The sequence below is a fragment of the Aspergillus eucalypticola genome (assembly GCF_003184535.1).
Source record: "Aspergillus eucalypticola CBS 122712 chromosome Unknown BO83scaffold_4, whole genome shotgun sequence".
Taxonomy (NCBI): Eukaryota; Fungi; Ascomycota; class Eurotiomycetes; order Eurotiales; family Aspergillaceae; genus Aspergillus; species Aspergillus eucalypticola.
In genome coordinates, this window is record NW_020290278.1 from 205,808 (window position 1) to 227,019 (window position 21,212).

Genomic DNA, 21,212 nt, shown 5'->3' on the forward strand with positions numbered 1-21,212 from the left:
AGATAGCTTAAAGCAACGGCAAGATGTCAGGAAATTAAAATCCAGTTGTGAGGTTACGATCAGGTGATGCGCGTGTCCGCTTAGATAGGAAGGCGCGATCGGGGACTCAACAGGCTGGACGCATCTTCCGTGTTCTGCCAACGGTACAGCAAATCCTGGAGGGTGTCCTCATATTCAATTGGTTCATGAAATGTCGCCAATATCCTGAACGATCGCATACCAATCAGGCAGCAAGGATCCCCAATCCAGTATGACTAAGTGACCTATAGATTAGGTCGAGACACTTGAGGGGAAACAACTCGGGAGGAACCTAGTTCGCGGAGTATTAGCCCAGGCCCGAGCAGCCTCGCAAGCCTTTGAACAACAAACAGCCAAGTACTATCCATGATGTCTCGGGCCCGAAACTTTCACCGCCCACCTATAGGATATTAGTTTCCAACACGGCGCAGCGTTGAATATCCACGCTCGACTACATATCATTCATCGATCGAAATCAGCCTTGGGAAACCATCTACCAATGGATTGCCACCGGAACCAACAATAACAACTCCCTCCATAGTTATCGGCGCCAGCCTCGCCGCCCTGACTGCCTCCCAGGCACCAGAGAACTTTCGCCTGTTGCAGGCATACTCAAGGGCTTTCTCTCACGGCTTATGGTATTATAAACAAGAGCATTCTTCTAATAAAAGCAGACATTATTGAGATATGATGGTAAAAATAGTATCTCCTCTATGTAGGGTATAGAACTCCAAAGTACACTTTTCAAAAACAAACGCAGACAAGTCTAGCTCACAGTGACAAGTCTAGAAGCCACGCCATCTATTTTGACTGTTAAACATTACCACATCACGTCGACTCCTTCCCGAGACGATGACGTCTCCAGCTAACCGACATGAAGCAGATAGACGTCACCAACCCTAACCCAGCAAGTCCTATGCCGAGATAAAGTGCTCCGCGGTATCCCTTCAAGGGATTCTTCCCGCCATCGTTAACGTTCGACTCCACAGTACCGGCAAATCCCAGTCCCAGTGAGATGGAATAATTAACTGTCGTTGTGACAAGCGATGCTGCCAGACCCTGGTGGTGATGATGCATAGAGTTGCTCAGAATGAGTGTTCCTGATGGGAAGGACATGTCCCTGATATCGGTTAGTATATGTAACAAAATTGGATGGGTGGACTTGATACGTACATTCCCCACGATGTGATTAGACTAACGACAAAAGCTTGCGCCCAGTATGTCTGATGTACAGGGACCGTGGCGAAGATGGCTTGTCCAGCAGTGAAGAAGCACATGGCGAAGAACATGATCACGCTAGGTGGTAGCTTTCCCAGCAGGAAACCGGTGACCAGTGCAGCAACGGCGCCAGACGGCGCAGCGGCGGACCATTTAGCGGTCGCGAGTAGTGGCGAGTCACCCTTGATGACCTCCATGAACTGGTAGAAGTAGTAGATAATAATTCCGAAGCTAGACCAACCCGCCGCAATGCAGCCGAGCACCCAGGCCAGGTCACCGGAGAGGACCGATCGCGGGATCAACGGGCACGGGGCCGAGCGTTCGACGAGAACGAAGACGCCGAAGAAGACGAATCCAACAATCAGGAGGGCATAGGTGTAGGGTGTCTGCCATCCCACAAGTGCAGCCTGATTCCAGGCAAAGTTAATCAAGACTAGAGCCGAGATACCGGTTATGGCACCGAGAATATCCAGTCGCAACCAATCTGTCATATTGTCTGTGAACTTCGGACGATGAGTAACGGGAATGACGAGGATACCGAGCGCGGCCAGCACAAAGCACACCATCCCCATGACCCAGTATGCCCACGGCCACCAGACAAGCTGAGCAAAGAGGGAAGAGAAGACACCCCCGACAATGAACCCGCCCGGTGCTGTGGCTCCGAAGCAGCTAAATATCATCTCCTTGCGCAAGCCGGGAGGATAGGCACGTCCGAGAATAGCGATGGCGTTCGGGAGTAACATAGCGGGGCCAATTCCTTGCAGAGCTCGACAGCAGTCGAAGAAGACCTTGTTGGACCACACACTGAAACCAGCCAGGAGGGACCAGAGACCGAACCAGGAGAATCCGATGATAAACATGAGTCGATGCCCGTAGACGTCTCCGAGCCGACCCGCGACTAGAATGAAGGTTCCGACAGTTAAGCTGTAAGCTGCGGCGAACCAACTGAGCTGGCCTGCATTGGTGGTGCCAAAGCTGGCACCAATGATGTGAGCCGGAGCAATGGACATGCATAGACCGGCCTGTGTCATGAATTGAGCCATGCAGACCACGGCGATGAAGATTATCTCTTTCCATAGCTCGGACGGGGGCTTGACGGCCGATTGGGCTGTCTCGAGCCGAGTTAGCGCTTCGGGGTCCTCATGATTTAGGTTCGATGGCTTTTCCTGCAAGTCGCCGCGACTGAGTGTGGATTCGGAGTCATATGGCGTCGACCCATCTAAGATTGGCTCTAAACGATTGTTGTCTGCAAATTCCGACATATTCAGTCACCTCTGAGCAAGCAGCGTTTCCGGCGTGAGAGTGCGGCCGAGCGCCCGAGCGCCCGAGCTTGGGGGCCTCAAACATTATATATGAAGGGAAGATATTGCTCGATGAAGAATCTAGAAAGATACCATTCCCTATGATGTCTGCCGTAGACCCACATCGTCGCCACCGTTGCGTAGCCCAGCAATGCTATTCGTTGATGCTGAGCCAAAATGGAGACCATTGGGGCAGAGGAAAGTTCATGTCCCGTCGGAAGCAAGACTGATCCGTCGGGAGTGGCAGCGAGGGACCATAGACAACATCAGGACAGGGGACGCGAGTGTGTTAAATTGCTCCGAGCGGCATGCCGATAAGACAGAATTTTCAAACTTCGGGCCCGGAACGGTGTGAAATTGTGAAGCATCAATATAATATGTAGTTTGCAATGGCTAGATTGGAGGAAAAAGTTAATCCGGTTGATTAAGTGAATTTGCTGCTAAATGGCTGACAGCAATCTGGTGGGGTTCTTATCTTAGATCATCATGATTGTAGCACCCTGACAGTTAACAAATCAACTAGAACCTTGCATCTTGTTCCAGCAGTCCTACCGTACCTATGCATGATGCGTCCCTGCGCGGCTCTTCCGTCTTGAGCCTTCAAGGGCTGTGACTACGCTAATCCAAAAAGGGTATCTTGATGTCCTCCCCAGCTCAATGCCCGCATGCAGAGTAACTACTTCTGAATACCAATGGTATGTGTGGGGTACTAGTATCGGCTGACATATATCTTCAGAGATGATGCTTACTATAGACCGCATTTTACCTACCGATGGAATTGCTGTTGCCGATTTCAAGTTCAACCGGACTTTTCCCGAAGAATATACTTTGCTACTCACTATAATTTATATCGAGCACCACGAGCACCACGAGCAGCACAGAGGAGTGTCTCTTGGCGATGAGTGAACTGACTTTGCTTTTGACGCAGACAAACTGTGTTCAACTGCTCTACTATCTACAAGTGGTAGTATCCTCTGTTCCCCAGGCGACACCAATCATGTGTGCCCAGCTGTATCACTGCATTATTCAAGACTGAACAGAATTTGTGGCTAGGATAGATCACAGCCACGAAGGAATTGATATTACGTGGAGTTCTGAAGGTACAACCCTGATTCCTACTGATAGTCTTGGTACTATCAGCTTTGTTTAGGAAGAACAAGGACAGTAAGTTAGTTGTCGCTTGGCTGAGCAATGGGCTGAGTTCAAAGGAGACATTGAGACGACAAAGAGCCTCAGACGTAAGGGTATACCCGCATAATACTCCTCAATCAGCATCCTAGCAACGCTATTGTCCTGAAGATACAATGGATATTCAGCATACGTGGTCCTAGCGCTCTCCTGATGAGTTTGAAGAGTATTGTCCCCTTGATATTTAAGCGGGATATACATCTCCTAACATGAAAGAGATATTGAATTGAGTATTAGCACCCACATACTGCCAAAGAATTTGCGAGTCAATCTCCGATTCTTCGCTCAATCCACATTGCGACGTACCCACCTGGTTGGATAATGTGGGTCATATTTCAAGTGATGTCAGTCAGAAAGGAGACAAAGCATATCTGACTTCATTAGCACTTTTGAGCTGGGCTGAGCTCTCAAAGAAACGCAAAAACACGGAGAAAAGGTATCCAATCACCCAGAATTCCAAATAAGCATTTCATATACTGCACCGCTAACAAGAGAACATGACGTTTTCACGTTGTGATGAAGAAAGGGGATCTCCGACATCGCCAGTGGAGCCGACGACAGCCGAGGATCGGCAATCCCGTGACAGGCAGTAAAACGAGCTAACGCCGGCTAGCTCCTGACCGCCTCTGGAACAGGCTAGACAGCAGGTGCATCACATGCAACCGGAGGAAAAAAAGAGTGGCGGCCTGAAGTCGGGGGCTTCAACGCCTGCACGAAACAATCAAAAGAAAAAGAAACGCGCGCAAAAAGATCCATCAGGTTTCCCTATTCTCGAAAGAAAAAATTATGTGAAGTTGCCGATCGTACTCCAATCGATTTCATCCCATCACCATGCCATTGATTTTGCTCTCCCTCGCTTTCTTCCATGAGATCTGGAATCGTGTGTGACGCGTTGTGATCGTGGCTGGAGAATATTAATGCTTTACCCCGCCGGACCTTCAAGAGAAACAATAGGCAACTTTCCCCTCCACCTTCATTGTTGTCGGTGTTCCACCTCCTCCTTTCTTCTCATCTTCTCCCATCGTCTTCTATATAGTCTCCTTCGCACCTCTTCCCTTACCTTCAAGCATCTCAAGCATCCCAAGCACTTCAAGCATCTATCAGCCATAGAACTTCTGCGGTCATGGGGAAATTCCCTGCGGCCATCATCGTCGCCAGGTATGTCCACCTTTTCTTTCGGTTAATGCGCAATCGGAAACTGACTCTTTTCCTTTGTTTAGACATGGCGCTCGCCTGGATGTTGCAGACAAGAATTGGCATCTCACTTCGCCTACCCCCTATGACCCTCCCCTCTCGTATGGCGGCTGGCTACAGTCTCGGGCTCTGGGGGCCCGCATCAATGACGTTGTCCAGTCTCTGGATGACTCACTGGACTCTACAACAGAAGTTGACAACGGTATCAAGTCGCCTTCCGACCGTCTACAAAAGCCAAAACCGAAGCGCAGGATTATCATTCACTCATCTCCCTTCACTCGATGCCTACAGACAGCCATCGCGGTCAGCTCGGGGATCTGCCAGAATTCGGGCGAGCCAGAGCTTAACCGGTCCTCGAAAGTCCCCAGTTTAGTCCAGTCAAATTCAGATTCTGCCTTGACCCCTGGTCCCATTACATCAAGCGACCATCGATGTCTCCTACGAGTGGATGCCTTCCTTGGGGAATGGCTTTGCCCTAGATACTTCGACGAGATTATCCCGCCGCCCAACTCGGATCGCATGATCACGGCTGCAAAGCTCGAGCTGCTGCGTCGCGAGCACAGTTTCGTTCCCGAGGCGGACATCGTCCCCAGACCCTCCGCTGGCTTTTTCCCTGGTGGCTGGGGGAGTGCATCTACTCCGGTTTCTCCCGCCAATGATGTAACAGCGAAGATGAAGACAGAGGCCCCACCCAGTACACGTCAGACGCAGGCACAGAGGTCCCGCGCTGGCAGCTGTGACACCTTCAGCGTTGCTGAAACGACTCGCGGACGGCGGATGCTGAGCAAGATCAATACCAATCTCCCCTCCATTCCAGATGCCGCCTACGTGCCTCCAACGCCTAGCTATGCCATTTCTCCTTCGGACCCCATTCCAGCTGGGTACGTGACGCATGCTCGGGACGCCTGTGTGAAGATCGATTTTCAATGGGACAGTATGCACGGGGAGCAGAACTGGGGTGATGGAGGCGAGTACGGCGAGGAATGGAGTACGATGCATACGCGGTTCAGTACGGGACTCGACCGCATGCTTGCGTGGTATCGGGACTACGAGTCAACTTCTTCCGGTCGGCCTCGACGACATTCTCAGATGCTCGACAGTTCTGGCGAAGCCAGTTCCCGCAGTGAAGCGGATAACGATACAGAGACGATTTTGGTGTTGATCACGCACGGCGCGGGTTGCAATGCAATGATCGCAGCACTGTCCGGGGAGCCATCCCAAGCGAATGTCGGCACTGCATCTCTCACCTTGGCGGTCCGCAATGATCACATGCCCGAAATGGCTCAAGATGATACCATTGGCGGACCAGTTCGGACCAAGGGATCCAACGAGCCATCCAGCGTGGAGAGTTATGCCATGAAAATGGTGGCTTCAACCGAGCACCTCCGCATCGCTCCCAGCACGTCACGTGTCTCCTCCCCGAGCCAGGTGACCTCCCCCTCAATCTCGTCCTACCGACATCGACTAGCAAACCGTCCATCGCTGTCACAAGGTATGTTCATCATCGGACCCTCGTCGACATCCGGCCCCAGCACTGCTCCCTGGAATGCCGAGCGACCCTCTACGGCTGTCACTCCTAAGACCTCAGGGCTCTGGGGGTCTAGCGCCGTCGATGGCCCTGAGGACGATATCGTGCCTAACTTTGGCTGGCCTGCCCCGGCGCCGCCGGTCCAAGGAGAAAGCTCGGTCCAGGCCAAGGTGGATGAACCGACGTCTGCCAAACAAGCGCCACAGCGAACACTCTCCCAGCGCGGACTCTGGGGGAGCGCGCCGCTCAGCAAGGACCGTGAAGCGGGACACAAGCGTCGGTGGACTGTGACTGAACGACGACCATGATGATACTAGGTTGAAATAATATTAATTGTGTATTTCGGGTTTGTTTCTTAGGCTTGGAGTTTGGGATGAGACCATCTAGCTAGATTGCATAGTTTTGGGTGTGAATAGCGGTTCATAGCTGACAGGAGTTAATATACCCTTGCTGATACCACTTGATGATGATGATGATGATGATGATGATGATGATGCAGAATTGAAGTAGGCGAATAGTAGCCATCTACTGGATTAAATCATTAGAGGCCATACAGATGTCTGTCAAGCGCTGACATGAGTATCTAACTCAGTCTGTCACTATGACTTACTATTAGCTAAGTAATTGTACACTATCCTACCAAATGATTTTACTCCACTACTCATTTCCCAGACCCCCAAAGCACTTGGTGAAATGATCCAAAAAGAAAAGGTGCTACACACCATAGACTTTGAAACCTCCTACTCCACTTGGAGTAAGATCATTATATTCGAAAATCACCTATCCCGGATTTAAATTCCACGATCATCCACCCCTTAGTAACTAGAATACAGATAAAATAATACAAGATCAACAAAACCCCCCCTCTCACCTCACCCCAGAACCCAGAAATCCAGATCCACCACTTACAATTATCTAATACAACAACTTACACTCCCAATTCTCCGCCTCATCCGGATCCCCCTTCCCAGTATACTTCGCCTGGTACGGATAATGGCAAACGGGTCTCTGCCTAAGCACCTCGTCAGCAGTAGTGGTGTTCTTCCACACTGTCGCAACAATACTATCCGGGGCCGTGCCATTCTCCACCCACGCCATCATGGCCAGGACCACATCGTGCTTGGCGTCCCTGTATCCGGGGACACTCCACGTTGAGGTGTTGATGTAGGATGCTTGGTCCGCGCCGGCGATGTACCACGGGGCGTTCATGTCCGTGGGGGTGTTGTAGCAGTGTCTGTACCAATTACATTTCAATTAGCATGGGGGAATGAATTGGTGAAAGGGGGGCCGGGGGGGGGGGGGCTTACTCCATGCCCGGAATCAAAAACAGACGATAGAAATCATCCACGTCATCGACGCCGTTGGCCTGCACGGCGCTCTTCGCCTGGTCGTAATAGAACGTGCTCGCTCCGGGAGAGACATAACTATCCGAGAGTCCATGGTAATGGATGAATTTTCCTCCGCGTCTCTCGAACTCGCTGATGTCGTATTGTCCTGCCGTCGCGTTACCGGGGTTCAAGTGGTCAGCTAGCTCGACGGTGCTGAAGTCGAGGTCCTGCCAGACGAAGGAGTCACCCAGGCCCATGAGATCACGCAGGTACCAGTATTGCTGGGAGATGGTCGATTCCTCGCCGAGACCGATGTTGCCCTCTAGCCAGGAGGATTCACTTCCGTAAAAGAGGTGGCTGTAGACGAAGGTCTGGTTCGTGTCGACCCAGTCGTTGTAGATCTTGTACAGGGTGTTGAGTTGGTTCGTGGTGAGGCAGGTGTTGGGTGCGCTGGTGGAGTTGCAGGCCATGGTGGATGGGTTGAAGACGCAGCCCTTCGGGTTTGAGATGATGTTGTCAACCAGGCCGTCTTGCGGGTCACATTGGCGGAGGACTTCGGCGGCCAGGACGGGGAACATTTCCGCGGGGATGGTGTGGGAGCTGTTGGCGGGGGCTTGGTAGGTCGTTTGTTTCAGGTTGTAGAGTTGCTGGTGCGTGGTCCACCAGGCGGGGGCGCCTGCGATGATCCCGTCGTAGTCGTCGGGGTACACTTGCATGTTCTTCATGCTTTGGCGACCGCCGGTCGAGCATCCGTAGAAGTAGCTATAGGCTGGGCCGCTGCCGTAACGGCCGGAGATGAGGAGCTTCGCCAGCGTGGTGGCGCCGTGCCAGGCGCGGTAGCCCCAATCGATTACGGCTTCAGGGCGACCGAGTGCCCAGGTTCCCTCTGTGTCGATGCCTTCGTGGCCTAGGTTGCTGGAAACGGCAGCGAAGCCGTAGTGCGTGCCGGTGCCCTGTTAGTGAGTTTAGTTGGTGGCTATGAAGTGGGTATGTGAGGATGGGGAGTACCATGTCAACCCAGTTGATGCCGCCTCCTGCTGCTGCGGAGCTGGGGAGTGTTAGTATAGGCAGTAGCGGTATAGAATAGCGTAAGCGAGTGGGAAGCTTACAGCATCCGTCCATTCCAGTTGTATGGGAAGATCACACCAACCAAGTAGCTGGAGTTACCCTCGGACGCGACGTTGACCTGCACGGCACACGACTCGGGAAGGCCGGTCGGGTACTCGGACGCGGAGGTGTAGTTCATAGGGTTGAGAGAACCACCTTCGGGGACGTAAGTGGCCCATTGAACGCGAGCTTCGGTGCCATTGGCATTGATGATCTTCTGGAATGCAGATGCGGAGCAGTTGGTGCTGGAAATCGCAGTGGCCGCGGTGAATCCCACGAAGGGGAAGGCCACCAGTGGGATCTGGTACCTCATGTTGTGAGGTGAGGTGCGGTCAATTGGATACTGGGATGAGTTGCTGATGAGGATAGAACACCAGAGGAACTCTCTGCTATTTATGCGCCATGGTGGTTATTGAGCAGAAGTAGACGCGTCATGTCTTCTGCAGAAAGACGGGACGAAGTATCGCACGGCATGGAGGTGGATGATGCGGTGTTGGAGTGGTGCAGTGATCTTCAGGCACGTTGCTTGATTCAGAGATGAAGACCGAGGACAGACATAGACTCGTCATGTCCGATAATAGTTTATGGGGTTTCCATCTTCTGGTGATTTAAGGAGCAGTGTTCCATGGTCATCAGTTCATGCTTCATCATTGTGTTAAGCAAACATCACGCAGACGTACACAATAACTACAACATCAGAACTTGGTATGTACATTGTGTGCAACAATGCAGAATAAGCGTCCGGGCGTACCCCAGATGGACAGGGAATAGACGGTTACTCCAAAGCTTCAAACGGCGAGTGGATCTCCGATCTGATAAGGCGGCGCTGCGGAGACTAGTCTACTTCAGGTATGGATGATCGCCGTGGAGATACCCTCTGATGAAAGTGGAATGATTCAAGCAGAATATCAGGAATCAGTGTGTTCGAGATATTGTTCACCAGTCCCAGTACAGTCTAGCGGCATAGCTGATACTTGCGAACGTCATAGCATTACCTGATCGCATCGAGCATCGCACGATCATTCGCTCTGCTAACTCCGAGGCTAATGAGCTTCTCTGAGCTTAATTCGCCGGTGTGCATATTGCCTTTCCATCTGAGCTTAGTAGCCACTTGATCATTTAGGCATCAGAATAAGCATCCACTCAAGTTCTGTTGAAGTTGTACATCCCACAATAACAGATCGTGTGAGGTAAATGAAGAGACATCCCGCAGTGGAGATCAAGGCACCTGCGCTGCCGTGTCCTAGCCCTATCGAACCTGCTAGAATTGGGATATACCTGCAATATTGCGGAACCTTTTTCATATCTGCTCGGGAAGAGATGGCTGTTAAAATCTCTCACGCCCATGCTTGAAGGATAATTCCTCCAAGTCCACACCTAGAATAATGGCGTCTCAACCACAACTGTGCCTAACTTTGAACTTCCAAGGAAGGGAAATTCCTTTGACGACATTCGGGACATGTCTTTCACTTCAAAAGCGGCTAAACTTTAATGTGCATCGAGAGACATAAACAACTATGTTGTAACAAGGAAGTGCCAAAGACAAAGTGTATAACAGTGGCTATTACCGCTGCCGTAACTGGGACGAGAGGACACTGCCGATAAGTGCCGACTAGGGGTAAATGTTGACTATCAATCTTTAACAACATAGCCTAGTCATTTCTCATTCTTCAATATAAATACTACATATATATGGGGCTATCGAGTGCGATCTATTCATGGCTATACACTCAGCATCGACAAAAGCAATATACCCAAAAATCAGTCCTGTCTCCTACCAGCCCCCTCGAACACGCAAATCTCATCTTAGACAGCAGAATTCAAGCCATGGAAATTATATACCTCACCAGTCGATTGCGTAGGGACAATTTCAGAGACTATCCAGTTGAGCTCCTGTTCCACCTCGAACAATGCCTTCGGTTGCCGGTGAGAGAGGCCCTCAATTTGCAGGATGTGCCCGACTTTTTCGAGATCATGAAAGAAAATGCTAGAAAAACCCTTGAACACCCTTTTCCGTCTAACCGCATGCAGCCTATCGGTAAATATGAGGAGACCGCATTGGCATACCGCAAAAGCATCTGTGACCTTAAAGTGCCGACATGCCTCTTCGAGCCCACATGTTCTGGTGGCGTGGTCGACATGATAAAGAAGGGTGACGTTCAAGGACTCGAAAAACGGCTTCAAGAGGGCCTGCTTCCCAATGGACTCAGTATAGCGGGGTTCTCATTGCTTTCTCTAGCGGTGGTACATATGCAAGTTAAGTGCGTTGAGCTACTGCTGAGGTATACTGCATCCCCCAGTCTGAAAGGTTACTGGTTCGCTGCAGGGCCACTTGACTATATCATGCCCGCTCCTTTGAGTGACAGCTGTCGCGACCATAAAGCCATTATTCAAATACTGGTCAACGCCGGAAGCTCCTTTAGCTATACCAATGTTCTCGACAGTATATTTCTGTATGATGACATCGATCTCCTGAAGAGGGTCCTGGATGAGCCCCCTGGTCTCTTTGCTAATTGGCCACATAGTGGCTTTGAGTTCATATTACATCGTCTGGCAAGGCATGGCAAGGGTTGTGATGAAATCATAGACTTGATTGACGCCAGAGCACCTGAGGCGGCTCGTCAGATAACTGCTATGGGCTATACACCTCTACACTATGCAATTAGAAACAAGAATGATGTTAACATGGTTAAAAAGTTGCTTCGCTTGCCCATTTACCTGTCGGCGCTGGATTACAACCAAAATTCAGCCCTGGCTTTGGCTGTCAGCGAGAACCACCTGGAAGCCGTCAAAGCTATGATCGCCCACCCGGATATTGACTTGCTGCAGCTTCATGAAGTATGGGATTTCAATACAACCCCATTGGGTCAAGCTATGTGGCAGCGCAATCAGACGATCATGATTATGCTGCTTACTCATCCACGTATGCGTCTCACAAAAAGTGCCCGAGATGCGGCGCTTGTTCAGGCAAAGGAGCTGGGGCTTGATGATGATTTGATGGAGCAAATCAGTAGACTGCAAGCTTGATCCCAGGACCATGAATCCTGGTTGTATCGATGTATTGCAGGCCCATAATGAATCTTATCCAAAAATAAAAAAACTGTTTTCTCGCTCAATATGAATATCGCATTTAATTAGTGGCTCCAGATTTTGATAATTAACTAGCTTTGTGTATCATTAATTGCAAAGGAATATCCGGCCTCTGCCAGGAAACTCAACCTATGTAGCACTGGTCTTCTGCTCGGGTAAGGTAGAAATGAAGAACACCAGAATTACCATAGTAAGCCCTGTAACCATTGGTAGCGGCAATGGTACTTGCATCCACGTAGCGGAAACGCCGCGTTGATGCTTGATCACCTGGGATGACCAGATTTCCAGGAGCACCGTGGAACTTGATTTTGTGGACCTACACATGGCTAGTTAGAAAAGTTGAACGGCAGAATGCAGCACTGTTTGACCTTCTCGGCGTCTTCATCGAAGTCCATGGTACTCAATAGAGGAAGGATGTCCTCCGCTAACGCTTGTGCAGGATGCCCCGTATCAATGACATGCATATCCCATTCACCTTTCAGGGATTTGGGATCGACTGGCTCAAGCTCGTTGTAGACATGATCAACCTCCGCAGGGTCTAGCTGCTCCAGTGCATTCGCAAGGCTGATATATTTGTCGGCCGCACTCCTAGTCCATGAATTATAAGGGTTGTGTGGAAGAAAGAGATAGGTGCTAACATACCGTGCCATTAATTCCACTAGGTTCACAATGAAGGCCAGGAGTGAATGCAAGACTCTTGGTCTAACCTTCGTACACATGAGGGGCTGGTGTTACTTATTATAGTCGTGGAAGTAGTGTAGAGCTGGCGCCATGATCGCAAACTCTAACTTTAATAGACCTTCCATGACCAAGTATCTCGGGTGATGGGATCAGGAATCCGTTGTTGTGACCATGGTACAGCAAGCATTTTAATTTCGGGGCGCATGCCAAACAGAGCCTCTTGCGTAATTTGTGGCAAGCATGACATTGGGAAAGCTCATTCCAGAATTAGCCAGGTATTCTAACCTTCCTGCGAATATGAGCTCCGCAATCAAGGTCTCGGGGGTGGATATACGTGTGGACTGGTGAGAGGTCAATGTCTTCACAAGTTGAAGCATGGCTACCAATATGGGAGCAGATATCTGGCCCTAAAAAGACCGTTTCTGCAGATTAGCCTTTTCCAAAAGGAGTATAGAAGGAGCAACAGGCAATCGTTGCCTTCTCATCAGGAGGGACTTGGGGGTGAAAGGCATGACGGCATTGGTAAGTCATACCTGCCAACCTAATATGCAGCAGACCTTAGTACTGATAGGATTGTGAAAGCTTCCGATCTGGCGGAGATGCTCAAGGATGTTGTCTCTGTCACTACAGGATCGGAAGCATTCCATGGCGATCAGGTAATTGAAATCATGGGGCAATCTCCGGTTATTAATCAACCCTCCTATTGCCTTCTAGCCTATTTTCGTATCAAACCAATCCTCGCCTTCTTAAAATTTACTCAGGGAGAAATGCGTGATTCTATGTCAAGAAGAGCATCCAGTCTGTCGACAACATGACAGTTTACTCACGTTACTATGTGAATGTGTAGGACCCGCAAGCCTACTATATATAACCACTACCTCGGATCTTCACTGTTACGCAAATTTGTAGGAGTAGCCCGGCGATGCTCGATACTAGATCCAGCTGCTATGTCTATACCACCGACCTGCCTATCCCTCGTAAATCAGTACAACATGCACTCAAACCTGAATCTTGCAACAAACTGGACAATCTTTATTTTGGATACGGTGTCCTGGTATATATGCGGATAACCTATACACTCTGAGTCGCAAGTAGAAGTAGTTTGTGATCTAAGCACTATTGCTTTTGCATAGACTAGTAGGCATTTATTGATAGGCTTTAAAATCAGCGTCGAATATATTCGTCGCTCATTCTTGGGGGTACTAGGTACATCATGGTGGCAAGCTGTGGGTGTGGTTGGTAACATCTGTGTGATTTTGGGAGCTGGCATTCATTAACAAATATGTAAGTAATCCTTGAGTACTGCTGTATCATTTAAATGAAACATTAGAGCAGGAAGAGCTAAATAAAGGCTTCACACAGAGAATAGAGAAGGTGTGGAGAGGATATAGTGGATGAGGCGTTCGAATGAGTATTTGGGATCAGTGCCGGTAGTGACAGCCGGTCTTGCTAACGCAACTGTTTGGCCACGACAGAACCTAAAGCTAGCTGTGCGGTCCATTATAAGGTAGTAACGAATGGCTCGTAGAAAGTGACATGACACGCAATTGTTTTGTTTTGAAATGCCACAAGTCCATATTATCCTACCCTAACGAAGGCTTCGGATTCCTCGAGATAAGGATATCTTCATAAGTAAAACCCTCATTATGCCAACAGTACCAATGGCAAGGTATGCAGATCGTCTAAGCCATGGTAAAATCGTATGCATATCAGGTATGAGGCGATAGTATACAAAGGTCTCATGATGATCTGGATCGATCCAAATCAAATGAAGCAATGACTTAAATTAGTAACAGGGGCCCCGCATCCCATGACGAGGCCACTAGTCCAGATCGGGGCTAGTGGGGCATCCAACCTCCGGGATAATTTCATTGATTCATGGTTTGTTGCTCGATTTCCTGCCACTGCATTTTAATTCAGCTGAGATTAACATCCATGACTTGCAGGTGTTAAATACTTTTTCCCCCTTTCTTCCCCTGCAATGTTAACCTTCAATTAAACTCTCCCACCCTCATTCTTTCCTCCCTACCCCGTCATTCCTTCACCTTTCTCCGAGTCTGACAATGACTTCTTCCCGCCGCAACGGGCAAGCTCTGCCATGTGAGCCCTGCCGCAAAGCCAAAATCCGCTGCGATAGTGCCACCCCAACATGCCAGAATTGTGTCCGTCGCGGTAAGGGAGACAGCTGCGTCTACACGCCCGTTCCGGCTTCTCGCACCTGGTACTCGGACAATGCTCCCTCACCCACCGCATCACCACGTCCCCAAACAGCCCAACCCCGCCCCGACTCCGCTGCTCTCCAGAACCGAGCCTCATTCAATGCCGGCGACGACAAATTGTCTTTCGATTTCACCACCAATAATTCGGCGACATTCAGCGACATTGGCGACCAGTTCAAACGCTCTCTGGTCATCGATGCGCCCTCCGCGGCTCGGCCCGATACGAAGCAGATCCAGCTTGGCGCTCGACTGCTCACTATGCTGTTCGAGCAGTTCGCGTTATATGAGCGACTGTCTGAAACGGCGGTCGAGGTGTGGCCCGAGGGATGTGTCCTGGGTCATCGGCTGGTGAGCGGGATGTTTGAGGCGTTGGAGGATTTGCATGGGGCGCTGGCTGCGGATGCGAAGGACTTGCAGTCGAGTTTGCTTCGCTGGTCGCAGAAGATCTTTGATGACAGCGCCAAGCCACTGGCTGTTCAGCCAACTATGACGCCAGAGGACTACATCCGTCGGATTTCTGGACGGTGGGAGGGTATTGGATTGGTATTTACGATTGTTGGTCAGGGTGCCATGCTTGAGCGGGATTGGAGATCTATCCGTTCGAGTGAGGCGAATGTGCCGAGGGATCAGAAGTCACTCGCTGCTCAGGCCGTTAGTGCGAGCGATGCTTGTTTGCAATTCTGTGATCTTTCTACGGCGGTTAATGATCCGTTGGGATGGCTTCTTTTTCAACATATTCATCTGCTAACACTGGTGTGCGGTGAGAATGGTATGTTCTTCCCTGGTCTGTTCATTTGGGTATTTGGGCTCTGCTAATTGAAATATAGATCCTCGGGCGTGGAGAAGACTGGCTGATCTTTCGACGACGGTCTTTACCCTCAGTCATAATGCACCTGAAGAGAAGCGCATTCCATTCTTCTTGCTTGAACTTCGCAAGCGACTAGTTGCCGGGGCTTACAGTATTGACAAGCAGCTGGCAACTTTCTTGGGAAGGCCTCCTCAGATCAGCTGGCGCTACTACGATGTGCAGTTTCCTCTGGACTTGAGTTACGAAGAGATTCTGGCGGAGCCAAAGGTCCGCGAGGCTGCCATCAGCCTGCTTGACAAGACTGGCTGGAATACCCAGGGGATCGTGGGACAGGCTGCGTGGATGCGCATCGCCCTTCTTATTGGATCTACGAGAGAACAGATTCTTGAGCTGTCTTTGAGCCGACGTATCGAAGAGTTGCCGCGCAAAGTCCAGTAAGTGTGCCGCAGTTCACAAGTAACGACTGCAGAATTGCAGATCGGAGCTAATGTGCATCCTAGGGAGGTGTCGCAGCAATCTCACAAGACATGGAACGACTTGCCCGGCTTCCTCCGTTGGCGCCCGAGTGATCCGGACACCAACGATAGCAGCGTTCTCGTTCCATTGTATCTCAACTTCCTCTACAATGACTTCCTCCTCTACCGCGTTCTCGTGCGCCGGGCACAAAGTGGATCCGAGGGTCTAGTTAGTGTGTCACAGAACATTCTCGGCACGATCCTTGAGCTCATCGGCAAGGAAATCGGATCGAGAACGGGAAATTACAATGTTGGATACAATGTGCGTGCTGTTACCCCTTCACTTCCTGCCATCTTATGCTTACCTGTCTTTAGGCTGCATCTTTCGGTGTTCCAGCGGCCGGCGTTCTAGCAATCGAGCTGCTCTGCCAAGCCGAATCCCAGTCCCAGCTTCCCGCCACCGTCTTCCGGCGATCGGAAGTCATCCAGAAACTGACCGTCTTCGCCTCACACCTGCAGTATGTTGTCCGCCCGCATGATGGCATGTATGAGGTGTGTCAGCGCGCAAGAAGGGTCATCTCTAGTATTCTGGATCGTATCCTAACGGTCAATCCTCCCGCACTGCCTGCTACCCTGCCGCCCGATGTTCTGGCGACCAACTGGTTGAACGGAGAGATTGTTGTTCTGGACGACGGAACCGATCTTTTCCGCTGGATTGACGGCTCCTCTGATACGTCGCGACGGGGGTCCTGGGCTTGATCAGCACGCGCTGTATGGTATGATGATTTATGACTGCCCCATGATGAGTAGAAGTATCCTTGTTGGGTACTTGCAAAGTATGATGATTGATGAAATACCCCTTGCTTCGATAAAAGCATACGATGTCTATGTTGTTCTCGCTATATTTCACTGATGTTGTGGAATGCTTATTTTCTCCTTTATGTGGCTACCTCTTCGCGCACCAGGCTCTTACCGGCCTATGAGTTGATCTATCTGCATGCGTTCCTCTTGGATCTACCCGTGTTTACCTAATGCTTTAATGAAACCGTTCAATTTGACTCTTTTGGTTATCTGACAACCAGACGATGATGGAAGTCAATAAACCAGTAAGCAGAAGATAAGCCACCACAAGCGAGGGAACCAATCAATTCTTGAGCGATAAGCCACCTGTTCACAAGGATGTTATTCCCGCTTTATAACATCACCCATGTCTCTTCTCGATAACTTTGTCTTTATTGCTTTGTTATTACTCACCTCACCCATTCTTTGTCAAATAAAGTACCCTGGTCTTACAAACCCAACCACCCAACCAACCCAATGACCTCCACCCCAGACACTGTCGAATACAAGGGAACTTGTCATTGTGGCCGGTTCCAATTCGAATTACATCTCTTCCGCCCCTTGGAAGCAGTGCATGCATGTCATTGCACACTCTGTGCCAAGAAGGGGTACCTGTGGCTATTCCCTGCTGAACAAGAATTCCAAGTTATACGGGGGGCTGGGGGGCTGGTTTGCTACGACCCTGGTAATGGGGGTCATGGAGAGCATATGGTAAGGTCCTTGCCAGGGACTGACGATGTTGGTTAAATGTTAAACTGTGTCTCACTTTAGTTTTGTCCGACTTGTGGGACGGGGCTATCAGTAAGGGGACATCAGATGCCGTCGGGGGAGATTGGGATGGGGGTTAATGTGAGTGGTTTAATTGAGATGTGTTTAGGGTGAGGGTTCACTGACTGGCTGCTACTGGATGAAGGCGCGAGCGTTGTTGGGAGTTAATCCGTTCAAGCTAAGGGTTGAGAGGTGAGTTAGCCCTCAACATGCCGTCTTTTATTAAAGGATATACCCGACTCATCCATGTAGTTATACTCCGGGCAATATGTCGCATGACAGTTCTCCCACGGAGCTCAACCACATTGACACTGACACCCCATCCGAGAAGATCTACACCGGTAGCTGCCACTGCACCGCAGTCCGCCTTACTGTTCAAACCAAACCACTACCAGAAAGTGAAGTGAAGGAGGATAACTGCAGTATTTGCCAGCGGGTATTTATCCAATTACCTGTCATCGCATATCATAAATAGCACTCTGTCCTAACTACTCTCTCAGAACGCCAATATCTGTATATATCCCCACCGGTCACAGGTTACTCACCACGGCGAAGACAATTTGACAGAGTATCGCTTTGGAAGGGGATTCACAGGACACCAATTCTGCAAGATATGTGGTGTTCAGCTGAGTATGAAGTTGCATGGACCGCCCCAGTCGGTGGTGGATAATCTTCCGCTAGAGAAGCAGGAGATTTTGAAGCAGAAGTTGGCTATTGTGCCGATCCGAGTGGCGGTTCTGGATGGGGTGGAGTGGGCGGATCTGAAAATTGAGAGAACGGATGAGGGGACAGAGGGGTATGTTGTTGACTGATGGGGCAATAGTAGTGAGTACTGTGTATATCTTGTAGGTAGTTATATGGTTGGAATCATATTGTAGTAAAACTGGTTACAATGTTGTTGTTCGTCAGGGATTCCGCACGGACTTGCCGTCGATCCGATCGGCACCCTCAGGTCCCTAATGGGCGGTGCCTGATTGGACTTGGACCCGTGACGTCCCTTGACTGAATGGATGCCCCTCATCCTCCCTCATTGTTTCTCTTGCCTTCTTTCCTCCCATTCACACACTCTTTCGCTCTGTCAGTCGTTATTGTTATCACTACTATACTCCTCAATAATTCCATTCCCCAAGGAATGCCCTCTGTCCCTACCGACGGCTTGTCCGTCACCCACCCTTCCTCCAGGTCCGGTCCGCCGCACCTCCGACTGATCCACTACAATGACGTCTATCACGTGGAGTATGCCCCCCCAATTCCTCCTACACAATAACCATCTACACTTCGCAAAGACACTAACTGACAACCCCTTCAGAGAAGGTTCCGCAGAACCTGTCGGCGGCGTAGCCCGATTTCAATCCGTCGTCAACTACTACCGCAACGACCCCTCCTTTTCCGAACAACCTAACGTCCTGACCTTCTTCTCCGGCGATGCCTACAACCCCAGTCTCGAAAGCACGGTCACCAAAGGGCGGCACATGGTGCCGTTCCTGAATAAGGCGGGCACCGATGTAGCTTGTGTTGGTGTATGTTAGAACTACATCCGTGCTGCACTGGGGAAATGCTGACAGGGTCCTGGCAGAATCACGATCTCGATTTCGGTGTCGCTCAATTCCGCCATCTACGTACACAATGTCGGTTTCCGTGGCTACTGGCCAATGTTCTGGATCTGGATTTGGGAAAGGATGTGCCGATTGCGAATTGCGAGAAGACGTTGATGTTGACCTCGTCTAACGGGATCAAGGTCGGTGTCATTGGCTTGGGTGAGAGGGAATGGTATGTCTGATGACCTGGTTTATGGTACACATGGGTGGGTAGGCTAACGCTGAGTAGGCTCGGAACGATCAATGCCCTCCCTCCGAACCTGGTCTATAAGTCTGCGTACAAGACAGCGCTGGAGCTGGTCCCGCGTCTGCGTGAACAAGGCGCTGAGCTGATTGTGGCGGTCACCCACCAACGTGAACCGAATGACTATAAGCTGGCTCAAAAGCTTCCGCCGGGAATGATTGATATAATCTTAGGTGGTCACGATCATTTCTATGCCCATGCCGTCGTCAACGGCACGCATGTTCTCCGGTCGGGTACGGACTTCAAGCAACTTAGCTACATTGAGGCGTGGCGCAAGGAGGATGGTGAAGGATGGGACTTCAGTATCGTGCGCCGAGATATCGTTCGGTCAATTCCGGAGGATCCCGCAACAACGGCTATGGTGAATCGGTTGACGTCTAGCTTGGCGGCAAAGTTAGAAAAGCCGATCGGGTATACTTCGGTCGCACTGGATGGTCGATTCTCAACAGTGCGTCAGAAGGAGTCAAATCTGGGGAACTTTGCGTGCGATCTCATGCGGTTTTACTATGGGGCTGACTGCGCGATGATGGCTGGCGGGACTATACGTGGTGACCAAATTTACCCGCCAGGGATCCTGCGGCTGAAAGACATCCTCAACTGCTTCCCATTTGAAGATCCGGTCGTATTATTGCGCATCAAGGGTCGTGCGCTCTTCGATGCCCTGGAGAATGGAGTGAGCCAACTTCCAGCGCTCGAAGGACGGTTTACCCAGGTATCTAACATTGCTTTTGGCTACAACCCCTCGGCCCCTTCGGGTTCCCGCATCAACTGGGCCCAGGTCGGCGGAGAGCCAATTGACTTCGATGGGCAGTACACATTGGCGACCCGCGGATACATGGCTCGTGGGAAAGACGGTTTTGCGTCTCTGCTGGTGCAGTCAGAGGGCGGCGAAGTTGAAGAGATCGTAGATGAAGAGAGTGGCATCCTGATCAGCACACTACTTCGCCAGTATTTCCTGAGTTTGCGGGTGATGGGTCGATGGCGTCGCTGGGGTCCCAGCATGACCCGACACTGGAGCAACGTGCATGATAGCCTCCATTGCAATGGGTGGCTGAAACCGCCATCCCGCCAGCCGTCTCCCGAATCAAACAAGGTGCCGTACCGGCCGCCTTTGTCGCGGTCGAAGAACTACTATTATGGTCGGTTTCCCGAGATTGTGGAAACCGAGGAGACGGAGAGCCGAGGCGTGGGCCTGAACGGTGAGGACGAGTCGATGGACTCGGACTCGGACACTGACCCCGACATCCTGACCTCTCCTCGTCCGACTACGAACTATGTAACTCTGCCAGCACGGTCCGCTACGGAAGAGGAACGGCGCCTGCGTCTGGCGCGCAAGGCCGTCCGGACATGGATGCACCGGACGGGGCTGCAGCCATCGCCAATCAATGACGCGGATGAAGTTGGGGAATTCACACCGACGTGGACACCTGGTATCTCGCCGCGCTTGGAGCAGCGGATTGTGGTTGAAAATTAGAGGATTTGGAGGAGGTTGGCGATCCATCATTCCATCCCCGGGCTATGATATCATCCCCGCACCAGGCAACCGCCAATCTGTCCCCAGCTTATCCGGATCTCCGCACGTTTACCTCGAGTCCCGCCATTCTTCCCTCCTGCCCTTCCATCCCAC

The 21,212-nt window shown here is 50.7% G+C and overlaps 2 protein-coding genes across 2 annotated transcripts; one reads left to right on the top strand and one right to left on the bottom strand.

Annotated features, from left to right (window-relative positions):
* Positions 1-794: 794 nt before the first annotated feature.
* On the bottom strand, positions 795-2,591 carry BO83DRAFT_405662 (MFS transporter). The gene is made up of 2 exons (XM_025533823.1): positions 1,192-2,591; positions 795-1,138 (listed from the first exon to the last, which is right to left on the bottom strand). Exons 1-2 carry the CDS (start codon positions 2,496-2,498, stop codon positions 847-849), a joined length of 1,599 nt encoding a protein of 532 aa, XP_025391460.1. The 5' UTR covers positions 2,499-2,591; the 3' UTR covers positions 795-846.
* Positions 2,592-4,937: 2,346 nt separating this feature from the next.
* BO83DRAFT_306008 (bifunctional metallophosphatase/5'-nucleotidase) lies at positions 4,938-21,059 on the top strand (the record flags this gene model as incomplete). Its single annotated transcript, XM_025527283.1, has 6 exons — positions 4,938-6,433; positions 9,787-9,830; positions 18,874-18,979; positions 19,053-19,263; positions 19,320-19,513; positions 19,571-21,059. Coding segments are annotated over 6 exons (3,540 nt in total), but the record flags the coding sequence as incomplete, so codon positions are not given.
* Between the last annotated feature and the right edge of the window lie 153 nt (positions 21,060-21,212).